General features: G+C 38.7%; 2 protein-coding genes and 1 pseudogene across 2 annotated transcripts; all 3 read left to right on the top strand.

Annotated features, from left to right (window-relative positions):
• Nucleotides 1-9,973: 9,973 nt before the first annotated feature.
• On the top strand, nt 9,974-15,131 carry LOC137711065 (beta-carotene isomerase D27, chloroplastic-like; annotated as a pseudogene).
• Nucleotides 15,132-17,498: 2,367 nt separating this feature from the next.
• Nucleotides 17,499-20,389, top strand: LOC137711064 (endoglucanase CX-like). Its single transcript, XM_068450267.1, has 7 exons — nt 17,499-17,757; nt 17,848-18,057; nt 18,257-18,457; nt 18,558-18,650; nt 18,895-19,056; nt 19,227-19,338; nt 19,480-20,389. The coding sequence occupies exons 1-7, from the start codon at nt 17,539-17,541 to the stop codon at nt 19,968-19,970; spliced, it is 1,488 nt and encodes a 495-aa protein (XP_068306368.1). The 5' UTR covers nt 17,499-17,538; the 3' UTR covers nt 19,971-20,389.
• A 516-nt stretch (nt 20,390-20,905) lies between these two features.
• Nucleotides 20,906-22,598, top strand: LOC137710396 (protein CANDIDATE G-PROTEIN COUPLED RECEPTOR 7-like). The gene has a single exon (XM_068449399.1). The coding sequence runs from the start codon at nt 21,036-21,038 to the stop codon at nt 22,353-22,355; it is 1,320 nt and encodes a 439-aa protein (XP_068305500.1). The 5' UTR covers nt 20,906-21,035; the 3' UTR covers nt 22,356-22,598.
• Nucleotides 22,599-24,867: the final 2,269 nt, after the last annotated feature.

Raw genomic sequence — 24,867 nt, forward strand, 5'->3', positions numbered from 1 at the left:
TCCAAAGAAAATATGTATAAACTGAATTGGAAATTTACAAATAAGTAAATACATAAGCAACTAAAGTTGTAGTGATCAACCCAAGTGTGACAAAGCAAGCCATCAGATTGGCCTTTGTGCTGATCGGATTGGACTCCTGCAAGTTTGTTTTTTTGAGAAAAAGAGAATTCCTAAAAGGGATTCTTCCTAAGGCTAATAAATCGATACCACTGAGAGAACTGGCAGAGTTAATTCTAAGTTTGAAAGCTTTTTGGGATCAAAGGTTTATAGTCTAAAGCTTGGAAAAGTTTTGGACAGAGAAAGGGTTTCTGATCTAAAAATGAGAAGGCTTTTCTTCTTTGAGCTTGTTCTGATCGGTCGTTTGATTTTATTTACCCTCGTCTTCATGCCTTGGCTTTCTTTACATGGAGAACAAATTTTAGTAAAAAGAAAACAGTCACTTGCTGAACAATCCACCGCCCGAAATCCACTTGCAATGAAAAAGAGCTGCAATTTGATTGATTAAGTAAGGGATTTAGCACAAAGTCATTGCCTAAAATATCTTCTCCCCATCCTATCACCGCCCAAAGAAAAAGGAAGATTGTAAATAATGTTTGGCTATTCAAAGGATAAGTAGGAGTTCTTATTTAAAATTGCTCATTATTGATTCATAAAACTTTGTGTTTATGGTCAAAACAGTTTTTATTATAATGATATAATCACTCTATAAAGATCGCTTCTGCAAAAAATGAATGGGCAATTCAATCTCCTCAGGTGAATAATAACTACCTTTAATGAACAATAATTTTTTTTGCATCTCCACCACTAAATTGAATAGCCCAAGCAATTCGTATTAAAATATTAATATTTTTTATTTTATAAAATAATAAAAAATAATTTTATTTGTAATTTCGGATAAGATTTTTAACCGATCTCATAACATCACGTGTCATTATCTCCAATTCCGTCGCACCACATGTCGTTACCTATTTAGAATTGTTGAGACTAGATTTTCGATAAGATTTTTAACCAATCTCGTCGCTTCACATGTCACTATTGTTTAGAATCTTTGAGGATAGATTTCGATAAGATTTTTAATTTTTTTTTTTGGTGTGTTTTTTAAGTTTATTTAGTGTTGTTGTAGACCTATTTGACTGAACTGTATTTAGGACTAGAGAGGGAGAGAGGCCAGTGGCAAGAGAGAGAAGAGAGAAAGAGGAGAAAGATTTAATTGTGTGGTGTGTGTTGCATCACCACATTGTGCCTTTATTTATAGTAGTAGGATAGGTTAAATCCTTACCCTAATAGGATTACAACTCTAATAGGATAATAACTACTAAAGAGAATATTCCAAGATATCCGTGGACACACTAAGATTTGCACAATCACATTCCTATTCTAAATATGACTGCAACACTCCCCCTTGAGTGTGGAAATACTCAAACAAAATATCGCATCAAATCTTCAGCAAATAAGGTAGAACAGTTGATGAAGTCGGCAACACAACGGGTGAATGCGAGTCTCAAATATAAAGAAAGCATGCATTGGTAGTAAAACTCACAAAACCTTGCTATAGTAAAACCTAAGGCAGGTAAAAACCCACAAACTAAGGAGAAAAGTGAAAAATATGCATAATGTTTAAAACAAACGTCAAACATGACGAAATTAGTGAACTCAATCGAGACCATCCTAAGATGGGTGCCTCATCAAAACCTTGTTAGGTAGCAAAAACCCTGTGGGAAAATGCTCCTAATCGTAGAAAAAATAGTACATAAAGATCAAGTGAGTATGCTTCAGAATACTCCCCCTAAGTTAGATATAACTTCCAAATAAGAGAACTGCAAGCAATTCAACTTAAATAATTTACACATATTGATTCCTTGGACGAGCTTCTGAAAAGTAGACTTAGACAATGACTTGGTAAAGAGATTGGCCAGGTTGTCTTGGAGCAGATTTGCTTGACTTCAATGTTCTGATGTTGTTGTTGCTGGTGAGAATAAAAGAACTTCGGCATTTTGTGCTTAGTGTTGTCTCCCTTGATGTATCCTTTCTTTAACTACTTAATACATGTTGCATTGTCTTCAAAGACCGTCGTAGGAAGGTCAACAATGGTAATAAGACCACTAGTGCTTCAAATATGTTCCATGACTGCTCTTAACCAAAAGCATACATGCGATGCTTCATGCAGGGCGAAGATCCTAGCATGATTCGAAGAAGTCGCAACTAACGTTTGCTTGATAGACTTCCAAGATATAGCAGTGTCTCCAACAGTAAAGACATAACCCGTTTGAAAATGTGCCCTAGTCAGACAGATATCCAGCATCTGCTAACTAACGAGGCGAGAATTAACCTAAGAACCGAGAGGGCGGAAGTTCTTCTTGAGGATTCATGGGTGTAGAAAAACCCAAATTCATCATACCCTTGAGGTAGTAAAAAATGTCTTTAACACCATTCCAGTGTTTGCATGTAGGAGCATTGTTGTATCTAGCCAAAAGATTAACAGCGAATGAGATATCAGGTCTAGTGCATCAAGCCAAGTACAATAAAGCATTAATTGCATTTAGGTATAGAACTTCAAGCCCAAAATCTCTTCCTTATCCTTCTTAGGACAGAAAGGATCTTGTTTAGCATATAGAGTCTGAACGACCATGGAGTACTCGAAGGCTTCGCTTTATCCTCATTAAAACGTCGCAACATATTTTGGGTGTAATTCAATTGATGTATTAGGATTCCATCTGAACAATGCTCGATCTCCAGGCCGAGACAATATCGAGTTTTCCCAAGATCTCTCATCTCAAATTTTGATTTCAAGTGAACAACAATTTCCTCAAGCTCTGCGGGAGTTCCAATGAGGTTTATGTCGTCAACATAAACTGTAGCGATCACTAATCCGGAATGTGACTTCTTTATGAACACGTATGGGCATAATTCGTTGTTCACATAACCCTGACTTGTCAAATATTCACTCATATGGTTATATCACATCCGCCCGAATTGTTTCAATCCGTAGAATGATCTCCTCAATCTAATAGGGAGAGTGTTCTGTGATCTAGAATTATTTAAACCAATCAATGGAAGTCCTTTTATGTAGATTTCATATCTAAATCCCCACAGAGATACGCGGTTACCATGTCCATAAGCCGTATATTCAATTTTTCTCAAACTACCAAACTCATAAGGTAACGGAACGTTATGATGTCCATTTTAGGGGAATATGTCTCCTTGTAATCAATCTCAGGGCGTTGAGAGAAGCCTTACGCTATGAGGCATGCTTTGTACCGTACTATTTCATTCTTCTTATTACGTTTCCTTACGAAAACCCACTTATAGCCCACGGGCTTCACATGTGGTGGAGTATGAGCTACATGCCCAAACACCTTACGTTTCATAAGCGAATCAAGTTCGACTAGATTTCTTGTTTCCAGTTTGACCAATCCGTTCTACGTCAGCATTCATAAACGAAATGTGGTTCAATGTCATCGTTAAGTATGATGTCAGTAACTATTGTGTACGCAAACGCATCGGCGATGATCGTCTCATTCTAATTTCAAACCTCATCCAATACTGCGTAATGGACCGAAACCTCGCAATTTTCGGAAGGTTGGGTTGTCTCATCTAAGACATCATTGTAATCTAGAATAACCTTATGCGTTGGAACAGATGAGTGAACGATGGTTGAATTCAGACTAGGGTCACTAATTTGTATCGTTTTCCTCTTATGCGGTTGTGAATCTTTTGAACCAGGGGGTCTGCCACGTTTTAAGGTAAGAGCAAATGATTGGCTAGCTACCAATGTACCGGGCCGTATGGAATATGCGACTACCCCACCCTTAGGGACGTTCGACCTTCCCAGGCAATATTGTTGTGTACTCTAGGTACGTCGATCTTTGTAAGTTTGTTTGCAGTGGATATATGTGATCTTGTCACGTTTACCAGATCAATAAAACATCCGGCATGTTTTGAGTAATGCTTTGAAGATCTAGAATATGTCACACTTCAATTCCAGACTAAACATAGTGGGGATCTAAATGAGACATAGTGAGAGCATACCACGACAATTAGCAGTGTTCTATAGGAACGTTAGTGTTTTTATCTCCCCTTAACGATATGAAGACTGTATCATCAAAGTGACATTCCGTAAAATGTGTGGTAAAGAGATCTCCTGTCAATGGCTCTAAATAGCGAATAATTGATGGCAAATCATAACTAACATATTTTGGTACGTAGTGGCAGTGCTGTTGGCACATAGACTGTGCACCCAAACACACGTAAATACAAGACATCAAGCTCGTATCCAATAACCAACTGTAACGATGAAATGAGATTGGGTAGCGGTGGGCCTCAGGCAGACCAAAATAGCTGCGTGCAATATTGCATAGCCTTAGGCAGATACCGGTAATTTGGTTCACATAACTAAGGTCCGAGCTATCAATTACAGGCGCTTTATGAAAGCTTATACCAAGACATTTTGGGTGTGAACATGGGGTACATGATGTTCGACTTCAATCCCAACTAACATGTAATAGTCGTCAAAAGTCTGTGAGGTAAACTCTCCAGCATTATCTAATCAAATCGACTTAATCAGACAATTAGGATGGTGAGCCCTAAGCTTAATAATTCATGATAGGAGTTTTGAAAATGTAGCGTTGCGTTTGGACAATAAACAGACATGTGACCAATGTGTCGATGCATCAACCAACACCATAAAGTATGTAAATGGCCCGCATGTTGGTTGGATAAGTCCAAAAATATCCCCATCAATCCTCTAAAGAAGCTTTGGAGGGTTGTGAATAATCTTTGTAATTGAGGGTTGAGTATTCAACATCCCTAAAGAATAAGCTTTGCATGGCAGGAATACAACGTAGGGAAGTAAATGATGCCCATGTGATGATTTGAGAATACGGTGCATCTTGTCACATCCGGGATGTCCCATACGATCATGCCAAAACAGCAAAGTGCCCTAGAATGGTTGTGATGTACAATCCACTTGGTTTGTCCAGCGAATGGTTGTGATGTACAATCCACTCAGGAGACGTTCTAACTTCTCATGAATACACTTCTGGCCATACTCGTAAGAAGTGATACAAAGAAATTCAGAACCATTCTCTTCAGTGGTTTCAACATGATATTGATTATCTCAAATGTCTCTAAAACTCAACAGCGTTCTTGCAGAACGTGAAGAATATAGGGCCTCTTTAATTGTTAAGACAGTACCATTGGACAACATTATACGGGCATTTCCATATCCTTCAATCAGGTTGGATGAGCCTGAGAGGATTGTCAGAGGTGTTTTCTTAGGTATGAAGTTAGTAAAATAGTGTCGCTCACGCAATATGGTATGCGTAGTAGCATTATCAGCCAAATAACTAACTTCCCCATTTGTCATACCTAGAAATAAATTAATTGAATTAGTCACATGCATAAATATAATTCCATTCATTCAATTAATCAATCAAGAAATAATATCCATAAAATAATTATACATAATTCAATACAAACAAAAACCAAACAAATTATTCCAAAGACGTAGAAAAATTGTCCAAAAATTAAACCATAAACCTAAAAAGATAGGAGGGGTTTGGCTATTCCTAGTGGGTTCAGCCACTAGGGGTAAAAACACCCTAAAAAATGTCTAGAAGAATAAAACTTATTCGTCCATAGGAGCTAATACCTCCTGAAAATCTAATATCTCCATGGATGTAGTAGCATCTTCAGGATATTCCACATTGGCAAAGTTAGACTCACGGCGGGAGTGATACTTGGCAATAGCCTCGGGGCTAGCTCGACATACACGTGACCAATGATCATTTGATCCACAGCGATAGCACATGTCCATTTCAGTGGAAGCTGATTGAACGGTAGCTTTTCCCTTGTTCTTGAAGTTTGGGGCCTTAGGTGCAAGATGTTGGTGCTTTTGGGTCAAATTTCCTTCCTTGGGTGGGCCATGGCTCTATTGACCTTGGGCCCATGGGTGGGCTTACTACTCATTACCACGGCCACGATGATGTTTTCGTCATTTGTGGCTACTATAATTAGTCACATGCACTTCAAACACAGCGTTCGAGCCAGTGGATCGAGCTTGATGATTTTTCATCAAAAACTGGTTCTCTTTTAGCAATAAATAAAATAGAGATCAACTTCAAAGATTTGGTGAATTTTTATGCCCTATATTATTGCTACAAGATAATATTGGCAGCATGGAAGGTCGAATAGGTCTTCTCCAAAATATCTGTATCTGTTAAGTCCACTTTACAAAACATAAGCAATGATCGAATTCTACAAACTTCAAAGTTGTATTCATTCGTGTAGATTCTACCAGTCGTGTAGATTCTACAAACTTAAAATCTTGGAAGTGTAGATTCTACCAGTCGTGTCTTACTTCAGGCAAAAATGTCTTTCTGGTGATCGAAACGATCGACCAGAGTAAGCCAGAGGGTGCGTGGGTCCTCCTCAGCAAGGTACTCGATTTGCAGTGCATCGTAGATGTGTCTTCAAATGAAGATCATTGAAGTAGCTTTCTGAGCTTCATCGACGAGTTTGGCGTCAATAGGTTCCTCGATGATGGCTTTAATACCATTTGCAATAAGATGAAGCTTCACGTCTTGAACCTACTTTAGGTAGTTTCTTTCAGATACTTCCAGAGCGGTGAAATCGAGCTTGTTCAAGCTCAACATGTCCCTAAAACAGAAGGTACAACAAAATGTAGTTAGTCATATGGTAATCCATAGACATACATCATAGAACATTCGGGTTCTATAGACATGTATTGGTTTAATTTAAAGATGAAAGCTACAGGTTTCATGTGGTAAGTTTTGAATGAAAACTTAGGGTTTCAAGGACACTAAATATGAAACTACAGGTTCAATTTAGTTTTATGAACGATTAGTTCATAAAAAAGAGGATGCAATATGCTGATTTAAGTGTAGTGGATTTGAGTTGCTTCGGAAACTCAAGTGTGAGAGCTTTGGAACTACGAAACGATGTCAACGATTCAAAGTAGAAAAATAAATTATTGAATCGTTAATGTCCAAAAGTGATCTTCAAGTCAATAATTTTGGATTAATTATCAGATTAATGGACTGTAAGTAACCTTTAATTAATTCAATGGATCGAGACTAAATGGGGTCGATCGGGGAAGCAAAATAATGACTGACAGATCATATTAGCTTCATTTGGTGATAAACTAAGTAATAATTAAATTAGAATTAATTAGAGTAAACCAAAGTACCCCAAAAAAATATTTGGGCATGATTTATAACGCGGGGATGCCAATAATTAGCATTGGGTCGAAAAAAACACGGCCCAACCAAAAGTGGGTTGGTAATGACGCGAGGACAAGCCTTGTTGCTCGGCTACAGGCCATTAGGCCTCGAGGAGGGCTACAGGCCTCTGGGCCATATGGTCTAGGTGAGCCCAGCAACAAAAACTGCTGGTTTGGGCAAAAAACAAGGCACGAGGCAAGCCTAACCCAAGGCTGGCTTGCAGGTTGGTGTTGGGAAGCCCAGCTGAGGCTGGGTTTCGGGTTTTTTGGTCTGGGCAGGTCAAGCCCAACAGCAAAGACTGCGAGCAAGTGGGGCGATAGGTGGTGAATCTCAACAAGCAACACGGGTTTGTTGCAGTCAGGCCAAGGACGCAGGACCAAGCCCAGCAACACGTGGGTTGCTGGTGATGGGCCATGGGTGCGAGGGTAGAGCCTAGTAAATTGCTACAGGCCGTGCTGGTAGGTGGGCTGGGGCTGCAGGCCCAATCCAAACCAATCCAGGCCAAAAGAGCGGTTGTTCTTGCTCGCAGCAAACCCAAAGGGCTGCTACCATGGGTTAGACGTCAAAACGATGTCATCCTGGGGCGTGCTCGACGCGGCTGGGTTGCAAGCCAGTGCAGTGCTTGGCGGTAGTGCCAGCAACCGACGGCCATGATTCATTAAACTCCCAAATTTTCTTTTTTCAACTTTTCTAGGGTTTTAAGAACCCTAAATTGCTTGTAATTTATTTATATGCTTTGACTCACAAATTCCATAGAGCAAAATAATTGTGTAATGCATGAGACATGTGTGTATATATATATATATATATTGACAAATATATGAATCATATACAATATATATATATATATATATATATATATTGGAAGGAAAATATAAATATAGGGGGTTCATGCATCATTGGGAATGTTTTCATGCTTCGTGGACGTTTCAAATATCTTACTTTATTTTAAGCATACCTGATTGGCAGAAAACAAATAAAAGCCTTTGAATTTTGTAGAAGAAAACCTCCTCCTATGATCCTTTAGTTTCTTAGCTTCTAACAAGAATGTGCTGATAACATGTTGTAGGTCTATTTGACTGAGCTGTATTTAGGACTAAAGAGGGAGAGAGGTTGGCCGCAAGAGAAAGAGAAGAAATAGATTTAATTGTGAGGTGTGTGTTGTATCACCCCATTGTGTCTTTATTTATAGTAGTAGGATAGGTTAAATCCTTACCCTAATAGGATAATAACTACTATGGGGAATATTCCAAGATATCCCTAGATATACTAGGATTTACACAATCACATTCCTATTCTAAATATGATTGCAACAAGTGTGTGTGTGTTTTTTTTTTAAGTTTATTTGGTGTGTTTTTTTATGAGGTTTATTTGGTGTGTTTTTGTAAATTTATTTGTTGTGTTTATGTAATTTTATTTGATAAGGTATTTATAGGGAAAAACTTTTTATTTTATCGTATTTTTTTATTAATTTTGAATATTTTTTAAAATTTTTTATTAACTTAATTAATCTAGATTGTTGGATTAAAAAAAAAATTGAAATGTAACAGTCCAGATTTCAACACGTGGCCCAGTGGTAACATTCTGATTTATTTCTTTTTTTTTATTTTATTTTTCTTACATTTTTTAAAGCTGAAAAACGTGGACCGTTGATCTGGAAATCAACAGTCCAGAATGTGCCACGTCATCTAGCCATTGTAGGTGTTTTTGAAATTTTTTTTACTGTTGGAAATCCAATGGCCTAGAAGAAATAGCTGTTGAAAATCCAACAGTCTGGAAGAAGCCATAATAAAGGTACCTTAGTGGGCTATCACGCGAGCCCCACTATCTGAAACCCTGTCGGTGACGTGTTGCCAGTCGCGCCAGATGCAAAAAATTTTGAGACGTGGTCGATGTCATGTTGATGTCAATCTGACGTCACATCCATCCATGCTCTCGGGCCTTGGATTATCGCCTAACTAGTTGCTTGAGCTTTCCTTAGTCCAATTGCCCGAGGTAGGTTGGAAGGGTTTTGGGAGAGGGGGGTGATTGGATTTAAATTGAAGCCTATCCATAGGGCTATTGCCCACAGAAGAAGTGCTCTTAGACTCAAAGCCACCCACCAAAAACTATTATTATAAGGGAACTTTAACGAAAAGCTCCCGGTACTATTCACTTTAACAAAAAACGTTAAAACTCAAAGTTTTCAAACCCTTTTCATTAGTTTTTCTTTATTATAAACCTCTGTGGTCGTCTAGAACTTCATAAAATAGGGACAAGCCAAACAGTTCTCAACCTACTTGTCTGCATTGAATCTACAAATAACCCCCTCATTGTGATAACATATGCAATCTTGATATATAAACGTAAATGTCACTTGGTCAGGACAGTGTGTTCGTTCTCTTGCATTAAACTTAAATTCGTATGTCTACAAGTTAGAATAGTTTAGAGTATCGGTTATGATCTGGGATTCTCTTATAATTTGACAAAATATAGGAACTAATAAATAGGAATGGGTATAATCACATAAAATCTCTTTCAAAAAACGAAAAAGAGAAAAGGGCATGTGTGCCCATAATATTCTGTCACGAAAACAATGCAAAACTCAACCAGAAATGATCTATTCAGGTAAATTGTATGAACCAAAATCCAGTCCCATTAAAAGTCTGAGTCATGCATTTTCCATAGTTTTTCTGAGCTTTTTAAATCCCATTTCTTTTCTTTGCACCAACAAAAGTAAACTGGATAATTTCATGGTGGTTCTAAGCCTTCAACCTGTCCAATTTACAACGCCTAAACACTTATCATCATGTAAACCGAGTGTTTGTGGTTGTTCCGTCCGATATCGGATTTCGGAGCCATCAGGAGAGCCAGCTCCAATGGGGCAAAAAACAATGTATAATGATGGGTTTTTCGAGAGGGGATTCATGACTCTTTTTGCTTGAAAAATGATGAAGTCTGCAGCTCCGGTGAATGCCAAAACTGAGACAAAGGAGAAGCCGAGGTGGGATATGACTACGAGAGCTTTGTGGATGTTTCCAAGAGAGTGATGCAGGGAAGGTCTCGTAGTCAGCAGCAGAAAGTGGTTCGAGAATTGCTCTTGTCTATGCTTCCTCCGGGTGCGCCAGCGCACGTGGATTAACGCAAAGTTTTCAGTCCTCTAATGTTGGCTTATATCTTATTAATTTGAATATTTAGTGATTAATGTACTTTTGGATGATCATATCCATTCATTAATTTGATCATTTACCTTCAAAAACTTGATAGTTGGGTATAAATTTGTAGTGTGATAGTTGCATGGCTACATGATGTTACAAATTCACTCATATTATAACACGTGTATCTATTTATTAACATTATACTCTAAGTCCATAACATATCAACCATGTTGTTCAGTCATAGTATATAGACATGCCGAGCTCCATGTGAAGGGAATCGGGTTTGGTTTGTTTAGTTCAATTTGTTGTCTACATTATTGAACAAGCATATATGATTAACCACTTTAGGCAGTGTGATTAAGTGCTCAAAGTTCATGTGTGAATGCAGTTTAATCTAATCACAATTGTTATAAGATCGTTTTCAGTACGTAATCAACTATTAACCTATTGTTCTTGCGGTTTAAGAAACTATTTCCACCAACAAAGTGGGCAGCTGAGTTCAATGCTGCATTGACAGTGCCTTTCTTCCACTGGTTGGTTGGGCCTTCTGAGGTAATTATACTGTTTAAGCCAGACTCTATGTGCATAGCATGAGTGTAGTTTTGTCACAAAACCAGAAGTTGCACAATTATTCTATCATTTGACAGATTAATTTGGTTTTGGTCAATGTCAAATTTAAATCTTTGATTTGCTGTTTCTTTTTGGAGTTGTTTCTGATATACTAATCTATAGGCAACTACTAGGTTGAAGAACTTGAGATAAATGGGGTGAAGCAAAGCAGTGGAGTTCATATAAAGAAATGCAGGTGGAATTATTTTATATTTCATTATGTATAAATTGAATTAAATTCATCTAGGTTAACACGTACACATTATAAAATTGTTTGTATGAATATGTTTTTGTATATCATAGCAGCTGTACATAGGTAGGGATTTATACAAGAATGTGATGCTATTCTAGGTAAATGAAAGCTAATTCTATGCTATTACAATCAATCACTATAATCACTCCAAGGAACATTGTGTCCTACAATCACTCCAAACCATATCTGTTAGTTGACTATTTTATTTCCTTTAACACTCCCCTTCAAGTTGGAGTGTGGATATCAATAACACCCAACTTGCCAAGATGCGAATGGAAGATAGGTGCTCTCAATGGCTTTATAAACATGTCTGCTATTTGACGTCTCGTTTGCACATGAAAGGTCTTGACTTCTCCCCTCTGAATCCTTTCACGAACAGTATGACAATCCAGTTCTATGTGTTTGGTTCGTTCATGATACACAGGGTTTGCTGCAATATGTAGAGCAGCTTGATTGTCGCAAAACAACCTTGCTGGCTCAGGGTGGTTTACATGCAAATCTTTCAATAAATTCCTTAGCCAAGTAAGCTCACAAGTGGTTGCAACCATGGAGCGATACTCGGCTTCTGCTGAAGATCTTGCTACCGTGATTTGCTTTTTGCTTTTCCCCGACACAAGTGATTTACCAAGGAAGATACAAAAACCTGTCACTGATCGGCGTGTGATCGGACATCTAGCCCAATCCGTATCATAGTAGTTAATCAAATTAAGTTGATTCACCGAAGGAAATAGTAACCCTTGTCCTGGTGCTTCTTTTAGATATTGGAGAAGACGATGTGCTGCCTTAAGGTGATGAAGTTTGGGTTCTTGCATGAACCCTGCCAAGGTACCTATGGAACCTGATTTAGTGTTGACGACAGAGCACCGATCTTGGTGACTCTAGAAGGCTCATTCTGCTTCCGCCACAAACACAACCAGTTCCTCTCCATTAAACACAGCCACCATGGGCGACGAAAAATCAACTGAGATGATACCCCATGCATCTAATCCTCTCATTCTGCATCATTCAGATTCACCAAGTCTTGTTTTAGTCTCACAACTTCTTGATGGACACAACTATGGACAGTGGAGCCGCTCTATGTGAATCGCTCTCAGCGCCAAAAACAAACTAGGGTTCATTGATGGATCAATCAAGAACCCTGCAACCACTGATGCTAAGTATCCAATTTGGCAGAGATACAATGACATGGTCTTATCCTAGATTTGGCAATCCGTGCAGGGCAACATTGTTCACAGTATACTCTACTGCAAAACTGCGTCAGCAGCATGGAAAGATCTTGAGGATCGATTCTTGCAAGGAAACGATTCTAGGATCTATAAGATTCGACAAGAAATTGCTGAACACCGACAAGGACAGCTATTTGTTTCCGATTATTACACAAAATTAAAAGCTCTTTGGGATGAATTAGCATCGTATCATGAGCCCATTGCTTGTGAATGCGAGGGATCCAAGGCACATGCAGACAGGGAAGAGAAAGAGAAAGTCATGCAGTTCTTAATGGGACTGAACAAGAGTTACTCAACCATACGAGGCTATATCTTGATGATGAACCCACTCCCAGATACACGACGAGTCCATAGATTGGTTCTTCAACACGAACGCCAATTGGATGTGGTAAATCGTCGTGAACCTACTGCCCATGCAATGCAAACCAGTCATTCGGCAGCACCAAAAGGAGGCTATAGTGCCAACAACCCTAATTCACGAAAGACATTCAAATGCAGCTACTGTGACGGAGGACATCCCGTCGAACGTTGTTTTTTCCTTATTGGATTCCCTGAAGGACACAAATGGCACGAGAAGAATATGCAGCCTAGAAATAGACGTGCACCTCCAACATCCAACAATGTTGAAGCATTACCGTCGCCAACTGCTAAGATTGACACAACCAAAGCAACGACCTCCAGCAATCAACCAACGTTCACAACCCAGGAGTACAATCAACTCATGGCTCTTCTTCACAATAAGAATGGTACCAATCTGCCACTTGCGCATGCAACAGGTATCTATACACCCAACTGCAATTTTACACAACATGATCCGCATTTAACATTGTATTGGATCGTGGATAGCGGGGCCACAGATCATATTTCTCACTTATCACCCAGCCATAATCACACTAAAACCCAACATGATTTTGTTGGTTTACCAAATGGCGGACAGGCTGCGATTGAAACCATTGGGTCTATTAAACTGTCCCCCGAGATAACCCTTGATGGTGTTTTACATGTGCCACAATTTCGTGTGAATTTGTTATCTGTGAGTAAGTTGACCTGGGCATTGAAGTGTATTGTGATATTTTACCCGGGTTTTTGTGTTGTGCAGGACATGGCTACGAAGAGGATGATTGGCCTGGGCAAGCAGTTTAATGGACTTTACTACCTCACTCCAACACAAAACCCTTATCTCACTCACAATGTCAACCGTACCTCGGCACTTTGGCACCGACGTCTTGGGCACCCATCCTCAGCTCCTCTTCACTCTTTATCCCAGACCATCCCAGAAATCATTTTTGATTCTACACATGTTTGTGATGTTTGTCCTTTAGCAAAGCAAACTCGTTCATCTTTTGTTCCCAGTTCAATAAAATCAGTTGCACCTTTTGATTTGATCCACTGTGATATTTGGGGGCCACACCAAATCCATACACACTCTGGGGCACATTACTTCCTCACCATTGTAGATGACTTTACTCGTTTCACATGGGTTCATCTCATGCGATTTAAATCAGACACACAAACCTTGTTGCACTCGTTCTTTTCTTGGGTCAAAACCCAGTTTAATCGTGACATTAAAACCCTCCGTGCAGACAATGGGGGAGAATTTGTATCTATGCGTTCATTTTTAGACACTCATGGAACCCTCTTTCAACACACCTGTGCCCACACCCCTCAACAAAACGGGGTAGTTGAACGCAAACACCGCCATCTTTTGAATGTTGTCCGCGCCTTACGATTTCAAGCTAACCTACCCTTAAAGCTCTGGGGGGAGAGTATACAAATTGCTCTGATACCATATAAAATTGTTTGTATGAATATGTTTTTGTATATCATAGCAGTTGTACATAGGTAGGGATTTATACAAGAATGTGATGCTATTCTAGGTAAATGAAAGCTAATTCTATGCTATTACAATCAATCACTATAATCACTCCAAGGAACATTGTGTCCTACAATCACTCCAAACCATATCTGTTAGTTGACTATTTTATTTCCTTTAACACACATACCAATTTCAAACCTAGGCGTATCCAAGTTGGCTAGAGCAGTGTACTCTCACTTTGCATCCGAATCTCCCCTCTGTAGTTAGATTAGATTGGAATCTCGATTGAAACACACACATAAAAACCGGTTTTTTATCATTTTGGAGAACTGCAACTATACAGATTAAAGTGATGGGGTGAAGCAAAAACTAATTTTCTAACTTTGACATTCTTGCTCATCAAGATACCTGGAGAACAATGGGTGTGTAGGAATGTGTGTGAATATGTGCAAGTTTCCTGCACAAGATTTCTTCACCAATGAATTTGGACTTTCCTTAACCATGATTCCAAATATGTCTGATTTTTTGGTTTTACTGTGCCCAAAAACTGGGATTTAAGGCTGAAATTCTTGTATAATTTGATGAAATACATTCCAAGTGGATAGCGGTTTCTGAATTGGTTGCGGATTTTGAAGATAGGAGTTGTGAAATGGTGTATGGCGAAGTTCCACCGCTGTTTGAAGAGGATCCAGTCTCTAAAAAGCCATGTTTACTGATACATGTAAGTTTGTACAACTTCTATATTTATTTGATCAATGGAGATATATAATCCTGATTTCCACCATGCGTTTATCTGCAGGTTCCATTGCAAATCCCAGCTCCAGTGTTTGTCCGAAACTACAAAATTGAAAGATACATGCTCTTACTTTATTCATTACCATACTGAAGTAGTTCGACAACACGCTTCAAGCCATATGTCACGGCCATCTTTATACAGTTTAACAGCAGTTCATATCCTTTGCGCACGTTGAACATGGCGACGCATGGAAGTTACAATTTGTTTATTCCGATGAAAACTGTCTCATTACAGAAGGGAATGTTTGTAAATTTGAGAGGATGAAATATCACTCATTATATAATCCCCTAGGTCACATCTCATTTTGAAGAATGTTGTGAACCAACAATATATCTAATAAACCCAACATGCACATTTGATTTTCCGTTTCGTTTTTAACGGCGTATTGAGGAGAAATTATCTTCGTTCCTCCATGAGGTTTTATCAAGTAGCAATTTGCATCGACATAGTAGTTTTTTTTACTATTCGGTATTCTATTCTAAACTATTGGGAGGGGGACTGGAAATTAGGTGCAAGGGGGCGGGTTCACTACCTTAGTCAATGGATGTAACATCTGCATGAGAAATGTATTGTTAATTTTGCAGAATTAATTGCAGGAACTATGTAAGCAGTTGATGGTGCTGAAATTTAGCCTGCCTTTCGGGCTTTACGTGAAAAAGGGGATGAGTTTTCAGCTCTTGCAATTGGGAAAATCTGCTCAAGTTACTTTCACACCTTTGAAAATGTTGTGGAAAGATTTCCAAGAATACAAGCAAACATCAAGAACCCCTTAATTTGTGCTAATTCCTTATATTGACAAACCGAAACTCCAATCACCCAAACAATGCTAAATTATAAAATAAAATAAAAAATGTGCTTCACTTGATTGGGGTTTTAATCCCACTATTAAATTCTTCACCGATTTGTTTCTTCAAACACTCAATTCACGTTATTTCATTCTTTTTTCAATCCCAAAAGTATTATTCTAATCTTTGACTAGAGGTGTGAGACTTTAAGTCAATATTTCGTACTGCGAGTTGAATAAATTTCATGCAAAATATGTCATTGTGACGATATTTAAAATCAACCATACATCATTGTACATATTAAAAACTTAAATATATAAAATATGATTAGCTAAATATACTGTTACGGCCGTTGCATGTAAATTTTCTCATATAGTAAGTCCCAATCACATGATATGCGATTATACGTGAAACGTATGGGTTGGACCACCCTTTTAACTAATAAAACCGCTCATGCAAAATTCAAACCGTGACTTTCAAACTTTTTCTGAAGCTTTGGCGGCCCATGTGATTTGCTTTGTCCATCTCCGCAAGTATCCGTGACTTTTTTTGCCACAACAGACAAATCAAATTTCCACAACGTCCCAACACGACACGCGCCTTAAATTATGGCATCAAAGTCCATAAGCAAATTATATAACTAAAAATGTTACTTTTATCACATATTTGTATTATTATTTGTATCGCTCTATAATAGAAATGGACTCACATTTATTAAAACTCTTATTTATTGGTGGGTTCTATCTCTATTAGAGAGATGATCATACAAATATTTTGTAGTATAACATTACTCTGTGAGTCCATATCTATTATAGAGTGATACAAATATTTTGTAAGTATAACATTACTCATCTGTAAATTTTGATTTTTCTCGTCTTTTTTTTTCTTCTAAGACTTTTGGCATGTAGTGAAGTTCTGAAAGTGATGACTCATCCTCGTGAACAAAGATTTTTTGTTATCCTCACTTGTAATGAAAAAAAAAAAAGGGATAAGCAAATTGCAAAAGAATAGTGATTTTCACACTTTTTTTTTTTTTTTTTTTGCCTATGGTGTTTGATTTTTCTTTGATTCAGTCAAATCGAAGACTAAAAAAACACATAGTAGCGCAAGAATTAAACAGAGAAGTGCGGAAATTATTACCAATAAAAAGGTTGAAGAATGGAACCTTCTGTTTATTGAGAAGTGCTAAGGAGATTTTCTCAAAGTGTGACTCTCTATAGACTATCTGTCACCTCATGTTTTTGTCACAATCTTTTATAATTTTGACACAAATATTGACATTAAATTATAAGGTGTCAAAGAGTTTATGCAAAGTCTCACTTTTGGAAGAGTCTTCTTAACATTTCTCTTGTTTTTTAACCATGTGAGAATTATGAACTCTACTGCGTCCTTTTTATCTCACTTTTGTGACTTCTAAGTTTCAAAACATCGAATTCTAGAGGATAAAAGTTTGTAACTTTGCACCAACAGTATGTTTGTCCTCACTCCTCACAGAAAAATGTCCCATTTTTGGCGCAGTTGATCCCGTGACCAACCGAACAACCAACTTCCCTCTTCTCCCAACCTTCCCTTTTTGCCTATAAATTTGAGTCTCCACCTCAACACATTTGAAACCCACCACCCTATCTTTTACTAGGCCTCTGCTGATATTGCTGCAGTCACTAGCAATCATATAATGGCTTCTGCTGTCACATTTTCTTTAGGGGCAAAAATTCTATGCTTAACTCTTTGTCTGCTGAGCTTATGCTGCTCTGCTTTCACTCCTCTAGACTACTCAAATGCTCTCGAAAAGTCGATTCTCTTCTTCGAGGGTCAGAGGTCCGGGAAACTGCCCGACAACCAGCGGCTCAGTTGGAGGGGGAATTCCGGCTTGTCCGATGGCTCTTCCTACCATGTACTAATTAATTCGTGTTCTTTTGTCTAAACTTTATGTTTAGTACATTTACAATATAATGTAACATTTTGGAGGTGAACTGTGTTTCAGGTGGACTTAGTAGGAGGCTACTATGATGCTGGAGACAATGTCAAGTTTGGCCTGCCAATGGCCTTCACCACTACATTGCTGGCATGGAGTGTGATTGAATTTGGTGACTCTATGCATAGCCAGATTGACAATGCGAAAGCCGCCGTACGTTGGAGCACTGATTATCTTCTAAAAGCAGCCACTGCAACCCCCGGAACGTTATATGTCCAAGTAAGATAAACAAGCAAATATGCACAAATAAAAACGAGTTATAAACTTTTAATAAAAAATAGAACTGGGATACTAAATAGACGATAAAATGGCACTAAATCATGGTACTGAAGGCTAAAAGAATTGACTCATTGTTAACGACGTTGGTTTGGAGCTGAAGAGAGGTCCTAAATATAGTCACATGTTTTGGTGGTTGCAGGTGGCAGATCCCAACATGGACCACCGGTGCTGGGAGAGGCCAGAAGACATGGATACGCCACGCAATGTGTACAAGGTGTCAACCCAAAATCCAGGATCAGATGTTGCAGCTGAGACTGCTGCTGCATTGGCTGCCGCTTCCATAGTATTCAAAGACTCCGACTCTTCTTACTCTGCAAAATTGCTTCACACAGCAATGAAAGTAAACATCTATAACAAAAATTTTACTTCATTTTAACAATTTTTCCGCTATTACCATGTGTTAACAAGAACGTTAATTTTAAATTTTGATCGCCATGCAGGTGTTTGATTTTGCAGACAAGTACAGAGGTTCTTACAGTGACTCACTTGGTTCAGTGGTCTGCCCTTTTTACTGCTCATACTCAGGATACCATGTAAGCCAAATGCATATAATTTTGCTTCTAATTGCTTTCTTTTACGAAAAATATGCACAAATGGAACAGTCACAATCTTTTAATAAAAAGATAGAACTGGAGGGACTTCGAACATACAATATTTTATATAGTCTCTCACTTTTATTTTTTATTTAAAATTTGTAACCAGTTATATCTGTGTATATTACGTGCATTTTAATCCCGTTAAAGTTCCTCTCATGACCCCAATTGTGCTGTTAAATAGGATGAGCTTCTGTGGGGTGCATCATGGATCCATAGAGCCTCTCAGAACAGTTCATATCTTGCCTACATCAAGTCCAATGGCCACACATTGGGTGCAGAAGACGATGACTATTCCTTCAGTTGGGATGACAAGAGACCTGGAACTAAAGTTCTCCTTTCCAAGGTTTTATTCTTATTGAAACTCCTACTTTTTCGGTTTGTACTCTAAAATGAATATTTTTTAATTTCTCTACAGTCAAAAGTGAAGTACAAAAGAGCAAACGAGACGTGTGAAAATCACTAACTAGAAACTCTTAGAGGTGATATAACTTATAACAATTGAATTTTGTGTAGAGCTTTCTAGAGAAAAATGATGAGGAATTCCAGTTATACAAATTACATTCAGACAACTACATATGCTCTCTAATTCCAGGGACATCTACTTTTCAGGGCCAAAATACCCCTGGTAAGCCCTCATTTCTTTATAGAAATATGATCATTAGTCTGGCTATGGAATGTGCGTCCTCTTTCATAAAAAACTTCTAACAGTATCGCTATCTTTTACGTGTTGATATTGTGCTTATATCCAAAACGACGTCGTTTTCAGGAGGATTGATCTACAAGGCAAGTGAGAGCAATCTCCAATATGTCACATCAGCATCTTTACTCCTCCTAACATATGCAAAGTATCTACGTTTAAATGGAGGAGTGGCAACATGTGGATCATCAAAAGTCACAGCAGAAACCCTAATCTCAGAGGCAAAGAAGCAGGTGGACTACATTCTCGGTGACAATCCAGCAAAGATGTCATACATGGTAGGGTTTGGGGACAAGTTCCCGCAGCATGTGCACCACAGGGGTTCTTCTCTCCCATCAGTCCATCAACATCCCAATCGCCTTGGCTGCAACGATGGATTTCAGTACCTGAATTCTGGTTCACCTAATCCAAATGTTCTTGTTGGAGCTGTTGTTGGTGGACCTGACAGTAAGGATAATTTTGCCGACGATCGGAACAATTATCAGCAGTCTGAGCCGGCTACTTACATCAATGCACCATTTGTTGGGGCTCTTGCTTTCCTCTCAGCTCAAAAGGGTTAGAAGAAGTGGATTTGGAGAGAAGAATGTTGTTACCACAAAAAGGAAGAGTTGTATGAATAATATGGAAACTTTAGTATTTCTCTAGTTGTTTAGAGGACCATGCACTAGCAATCACACTCTAAAGAGTGTGCCCTTAGCATGTCCATGAGCTGTGTCACATAGTATAAAGTGTAGGTTGGAAATGTTGGGAAATTGTTCTTGGTGGCAAATGATGGGAACTTTATTTTATCTAAAGCCATATATCTAGAAAATGACTAGTTCACGAAGGACCTAGGAAGTTCTCGTGTTGCATTCCTTAAAAAATAGACTTGGCCGTTGTCAAGTTTGATAGTATACTCTTTGTGCAAAGTAGTTTAAATTTCTAGTGGTATTCCTCTTCACTTGTAAGTGAAAGGTCTTAGGTTTAATTCTTACCAAAGGCGAATATGAACCACATTATTACTATCTCATTGTGAGGCTTAGCACACTTCTCCACTTATCACGACACGAAATGAGTACCAAATACTGTGACTTTAAAATTTTGGATGCAGACTTCCATGTCACGTGATAAAATGACTGACACATTATTAAATCAAAACATAACAAGGTGTTATAAATTTAATTATAATAAAAAAAATTTGTGACACTATGTTTTAACTGACAATGCATGTTGTTTATCTTACCATACCACCGCAGCAAAAAATCTAAACCAATCGTAATTGAAATAAAATCTCAACAATCACAAATATGGTAAACCAAACAATAATACATCCCCAACTCAAAGTTAATCTCCAACTTAAAACAAATAAATCAGACCAACCATGGCAACAAAGTAAATTGCAATTAAACAAAAAAACCCCAACAAAAAAAGAAAGAAAAAAAGAAAAATAGAATCTCATCCAAAAAACAAAAAAGGAAAAAGAAAAAGAAAAGGAAAAAGAAGCAACCTTCATATTTTATAGCGCGAGTCGGGTAGTCGGTAGTTACAACGAAACACCCCCAGAACCTCCTATCTTCTTCTCCACACGAAGATTAAATCTCAGCACTTCACACTGAGAGTTGCAATCCCAGATCCGACCCTAAACGATGTCGTCCACCCCTCGCCAATTCCCCCTCCTCCTTTCTCTCCTCGCTTTCTTCTCTTTCTGCTCCGCCGAGATCCGATTCTCCTCGATCCGATCCGACTGGCGCCAAATCATCCCCTTCGACGAGTTCGGGTTCACCCACAAGGGCCGCCTGGAGCTCAACGTCTCCAAAATCGCCCTCGCGGATCTTCCCAGCGGGGATCCGGACCTCTCCAAAGTCGGGTTCTTTCTCTGCACCCGCGACTCCTGGATCCACGTCTTCCAGCAGCTCGAGGAGGGCGAAATCCGCTGCGCCCTCGATTCCACCCTCGTCAAGCCCGTCTGCACCTTCAAATCCCTCAACGGCGGCGATCAATTCTCCACCGTCTTCTCCGAGACCGACGCCGATCAGTACACCCTCCTCTTCGCCAACTGCCTCCAGCCGCTCAAGGTCTCCATGGACGTCAAATCGGCGGCGTACAACCTCGAGGGGAAGAACAACGACCGCCGCGATTACCTCTCGGCCGGTAAAACGATTCTCCCTAGGGTTTACTTCCTGTTATCTTTAGTCTACGCATCTCTGGCCGGACTTTGGGTTTTCGTTCTGTACAAAAAACGACTCACCGTTTTTAGAATCCATTTCTTTATGCTCGCTGTTGTAATTCTCAAGGCGTTTAACTTGCTGTGTGAGGCGGAGGACAAGTCATATATTAAGCGCACCGGTAGTGCTCACGGCTGGGATGTGTTGTTCTATATCTTTAGCTTCTTAAAGGGTGTCACTTTATTTACTTTGATTGTTTTGATCGGAACCGGGTGGTCGTTTTTGAAACCCTTTTTGCAAGACAAGGAGAAGAAGGTTTTGATGATTGTGATTCCGCTTCAGGTGATAGCCAACATTGCCCAGGTTGTGATTGATGAGACCGGGCCCTTCGGGCAGGATTGGGTTACTTGGAAGCAGGTTTTTCTGCTTGTCGATGTTATTTGCTGCTGCGCTGTGTTGTTCCCGATTGTGTGGTCTATTAAAAACTTGAGAGAGGCGGCTAGGACCGATGGGAAGGCTGCGGTGAATTTGATGAAGTTGACTCTGTTCAGGCAGTACTACATTGTAGTTATATGCTACATTTACTTCACAAGAGTTGTGGTTTATGCATTGGAGACCATCACATCATACCGGTACCTTTGGACCAGTGTGGTTGCCGCAGAGTTGGCCACGCTTGCTTTCTATGTGTTTACAGGGTACAAGTTCAAGCCGGAGGCACACAATCCGTACTTTGTGATCGATGATGAGGAGGAAGAGGCTGCAGCTGAGCAGCTGAAGCTTGAGGATGAGTTTGAATTGTGATTTTATTGTAGAGAAGACTCCATGATCCAATTGGGAAGGCCGAGGTAGAGTATCGTTCATTACAGTGGAATATAGTTTGTGTTTCATGTTGTTTACCGTCTGTTTTTCCTTATAATTGAAGTTAGTAGTTAGTAGGATAATGTCACACCCTCGTCATTTTTTCTGTGAATCGAAGAATATGTGTAACTACCAAAAGATAATGTCTGGCATGAATTTTTGCATAAGGGGTGCGTGATTCCCTCATATTGTTTATCGAATTCTACTTTTAAGGTGCCCTTTGATTCTGCATAAATTTGGTTCGTGGTGGAGTTACTTCTGCAGAGTGTGGTAGCTTTCTTGTGGTAGAGAAGGGATATAGAAAACAGAAGAAACATGATCAATCTAACTCTTAAGCTTAATGCAAGAGAGTAGAGATAGCAAACTGAAAGTAGCGAGATACAAGTGGTGATTAATTCTAAACTGTGATTTCTTTAAGCGGATTAGAAATACGTAAAACAATCTCTAGCACGTCGCTAAACTTACACAAAGTGATCAAGACGAAAGAAGGCATCCCCTGACTGTCTTTATACAAAGCATGATGAGATTAGGTTATAGTTAGTGAGTAACTTAGCTACGACACTTAAATTTCTGTTTTACAAGTTCATGTATGATACACAAATGTTCTGCTAGTGAACTGCAAAATTGATACGAGTTAGTAGTGAAAAACGTAATTTGCGTTGTGGCCAGTGTTTAAAATGTACTGGTAGCAATGAAAATATCGATGTGCAAATTTGTGGAAATATCGATGGATATATTGAATGTAGGCATTGATATCGATTGTTTTCAATGGAAATGATGGAAATTTAAAATGGAATTTTAGGGATTGTCAAACATTGGTTTAGATGAAATATAAGAGGTTCTTTGATATTTAACAGAAATATCAACGATATCTATATATTTTAGCTTAAATTTAAAAGTTTGTCCGATTTGAGGTGATGTTTAAACTTCATCCCCATTTCTGTACCTTTTTCTGTTTCATATCGAAAGAAATTTAACCACAGGTTGTGTCTACGCTACATTGCTAGTAGTGTGATTCTCACCCTTTTCCGAAACCCTATTTTTTTCTCAGTAAGGTTGGGATGACATATTTGCATCAGTCTACTTAGAATTTGAGAAGAAACCTCTTTTGTTTTTTTTTTTTTTTTGAACAAACGATATTATCTACGACGTTAAGGGAGAGGAGTCGGCTTTAGTTTCACAATAGGCTAGCAATAATGGGGTTCAAATTTGCCTTTGGCAAGAATTGAACTTGAGACTTCTCACTTACAAGTGAAGAGGAATACTACTACATCGTAATACTAAATGGCTTTTAAAAACCTGTTAGATGGCATGTTTCATCTAGTTTATTACAAAGCGATATTATTACTCTAAACTTGATCAGTTGAAATTGAAAGGTTTAAATCCGAAACGCAATAGAATTGAAAAGAAAAGCTCTATCCACCAGACAATCCATCGGCAACTCGTGAACTCGTTCATGTTCGCCCGCGGTGCCTAGTTTGACTTGGATTTACAAAAAAAAAAAATGATAATAATAATCAATTCGTAATTGCATTTCCTTGTCGTGCAGTCCATTCGGAGAAGTTGCCGCTTTGTATTATACGCAAAAGTAGACATGTCCAATGCACCGTAGCAGCACACTTATCTTGACCATTTCATCAAGTGCCAATTTAGTTTTATCTTTTCGGAAATTCCAAGTATTTAGATGGAATTAAGGACAAAGACCAAATCAAATGAACAAGAAAGAATCTTGTTGGTTTGGTCATCAATTTTTGATAGGTGAATCGACCTGCTTAGCAGTTAGCAGGTCAATTTTTATGAGTCGGTTGGTGATCGTTTTCGTATTGTGGGTTCAGTCGGATCTAGTGATTGGGCCTCCAGCTCTGTAGGAATTAGTATGCTCCTCAAGCCCAATAAGGGTTAGGGAGAAGCCCAATTTCCCCCTCCCGATTGATTGGTTGTCCAAACATACGTCTTGTTTCGTTACGATGAAAGGGAATCGAGCCTCGATCTAATTTAATCGCAACTCATTTTCCATGTTTCATCACCACCTGGGCTAGCTAATCCCACTGACTTCCCAAATGGAATGCTTGCACAATTAGGGCTTCCATATCTAAATATTTGCACTTCAAAAACATCATCGTCCACCCGTCTATTATTGTTCTACGAATGAGAAATTAGAATAATAAAAGTGCATCATGACTATTTTGGACTAAAATAGAGCATGTGGGTTTCTCCTTAGATTTCATTGCTTTAAGGAAAACAAATAGAACATGGGTATTTTTCTAACCGCCTATAAATAATTGAGAGATGGTTCTCTAAATCCTAACTTTTTCTAGGATATTTTCTAAGTGCATGTGCTCTATGTCTATTCATTGCCATTTCATGGTCATGATATTTAATGGAAGTCTTAGTAGGCAAAGAAACACCTGAAAAATATGCTTTCAACTCTCCATTATCCTTTTCAAATTTGGGT

This window comes from Pyrus communis, chromosome 12 (assembly GCF_963583255.1).
Source record: "Pyrus communis chromosome 12, drPyrComm1.1, whole genome shotgun sequence".
Taxonomy (NCBI): Eukaryota; Viridiplantae; Streptophyta; class Magnoliopsida; order Rosales; family Rosaceae; genus Pyrus; species Pyrus communis.

Excerpts from the sequence above, each read along its gene's own strand:
- LOC137711064 (XM_068450267.1), top strand. The coding sequence starts at position 17,539 with ATGGCTTCTGCTGTCACATTTTCTTTAGGGGCAAAAATTCTATGCTTA. Across the intron at positions 18,058-18,256 it reads CCGGAACGTTATATGTCCAA|GTGGCAGATCCCAACATGGA; the intron begins GTAAGATAAACA and ends TGGTGGTTGCAG. Across the intron at positions 19,057-19,226 it reads CTAAAGTTCTCCTTTCCAAG|AGCTTTCTAGAGAAAAATGA; the intron begins GTTTTATTCTTA and ends AATTTTGTGTAG.
- LOC137710396 (XM_068449399.1), top strand. The coding sequence starts at position 21,036 with ATGTCGTCCACCCCTCGCCAATTCCCCCTCCTCCTTTCTCTCCTCGCT.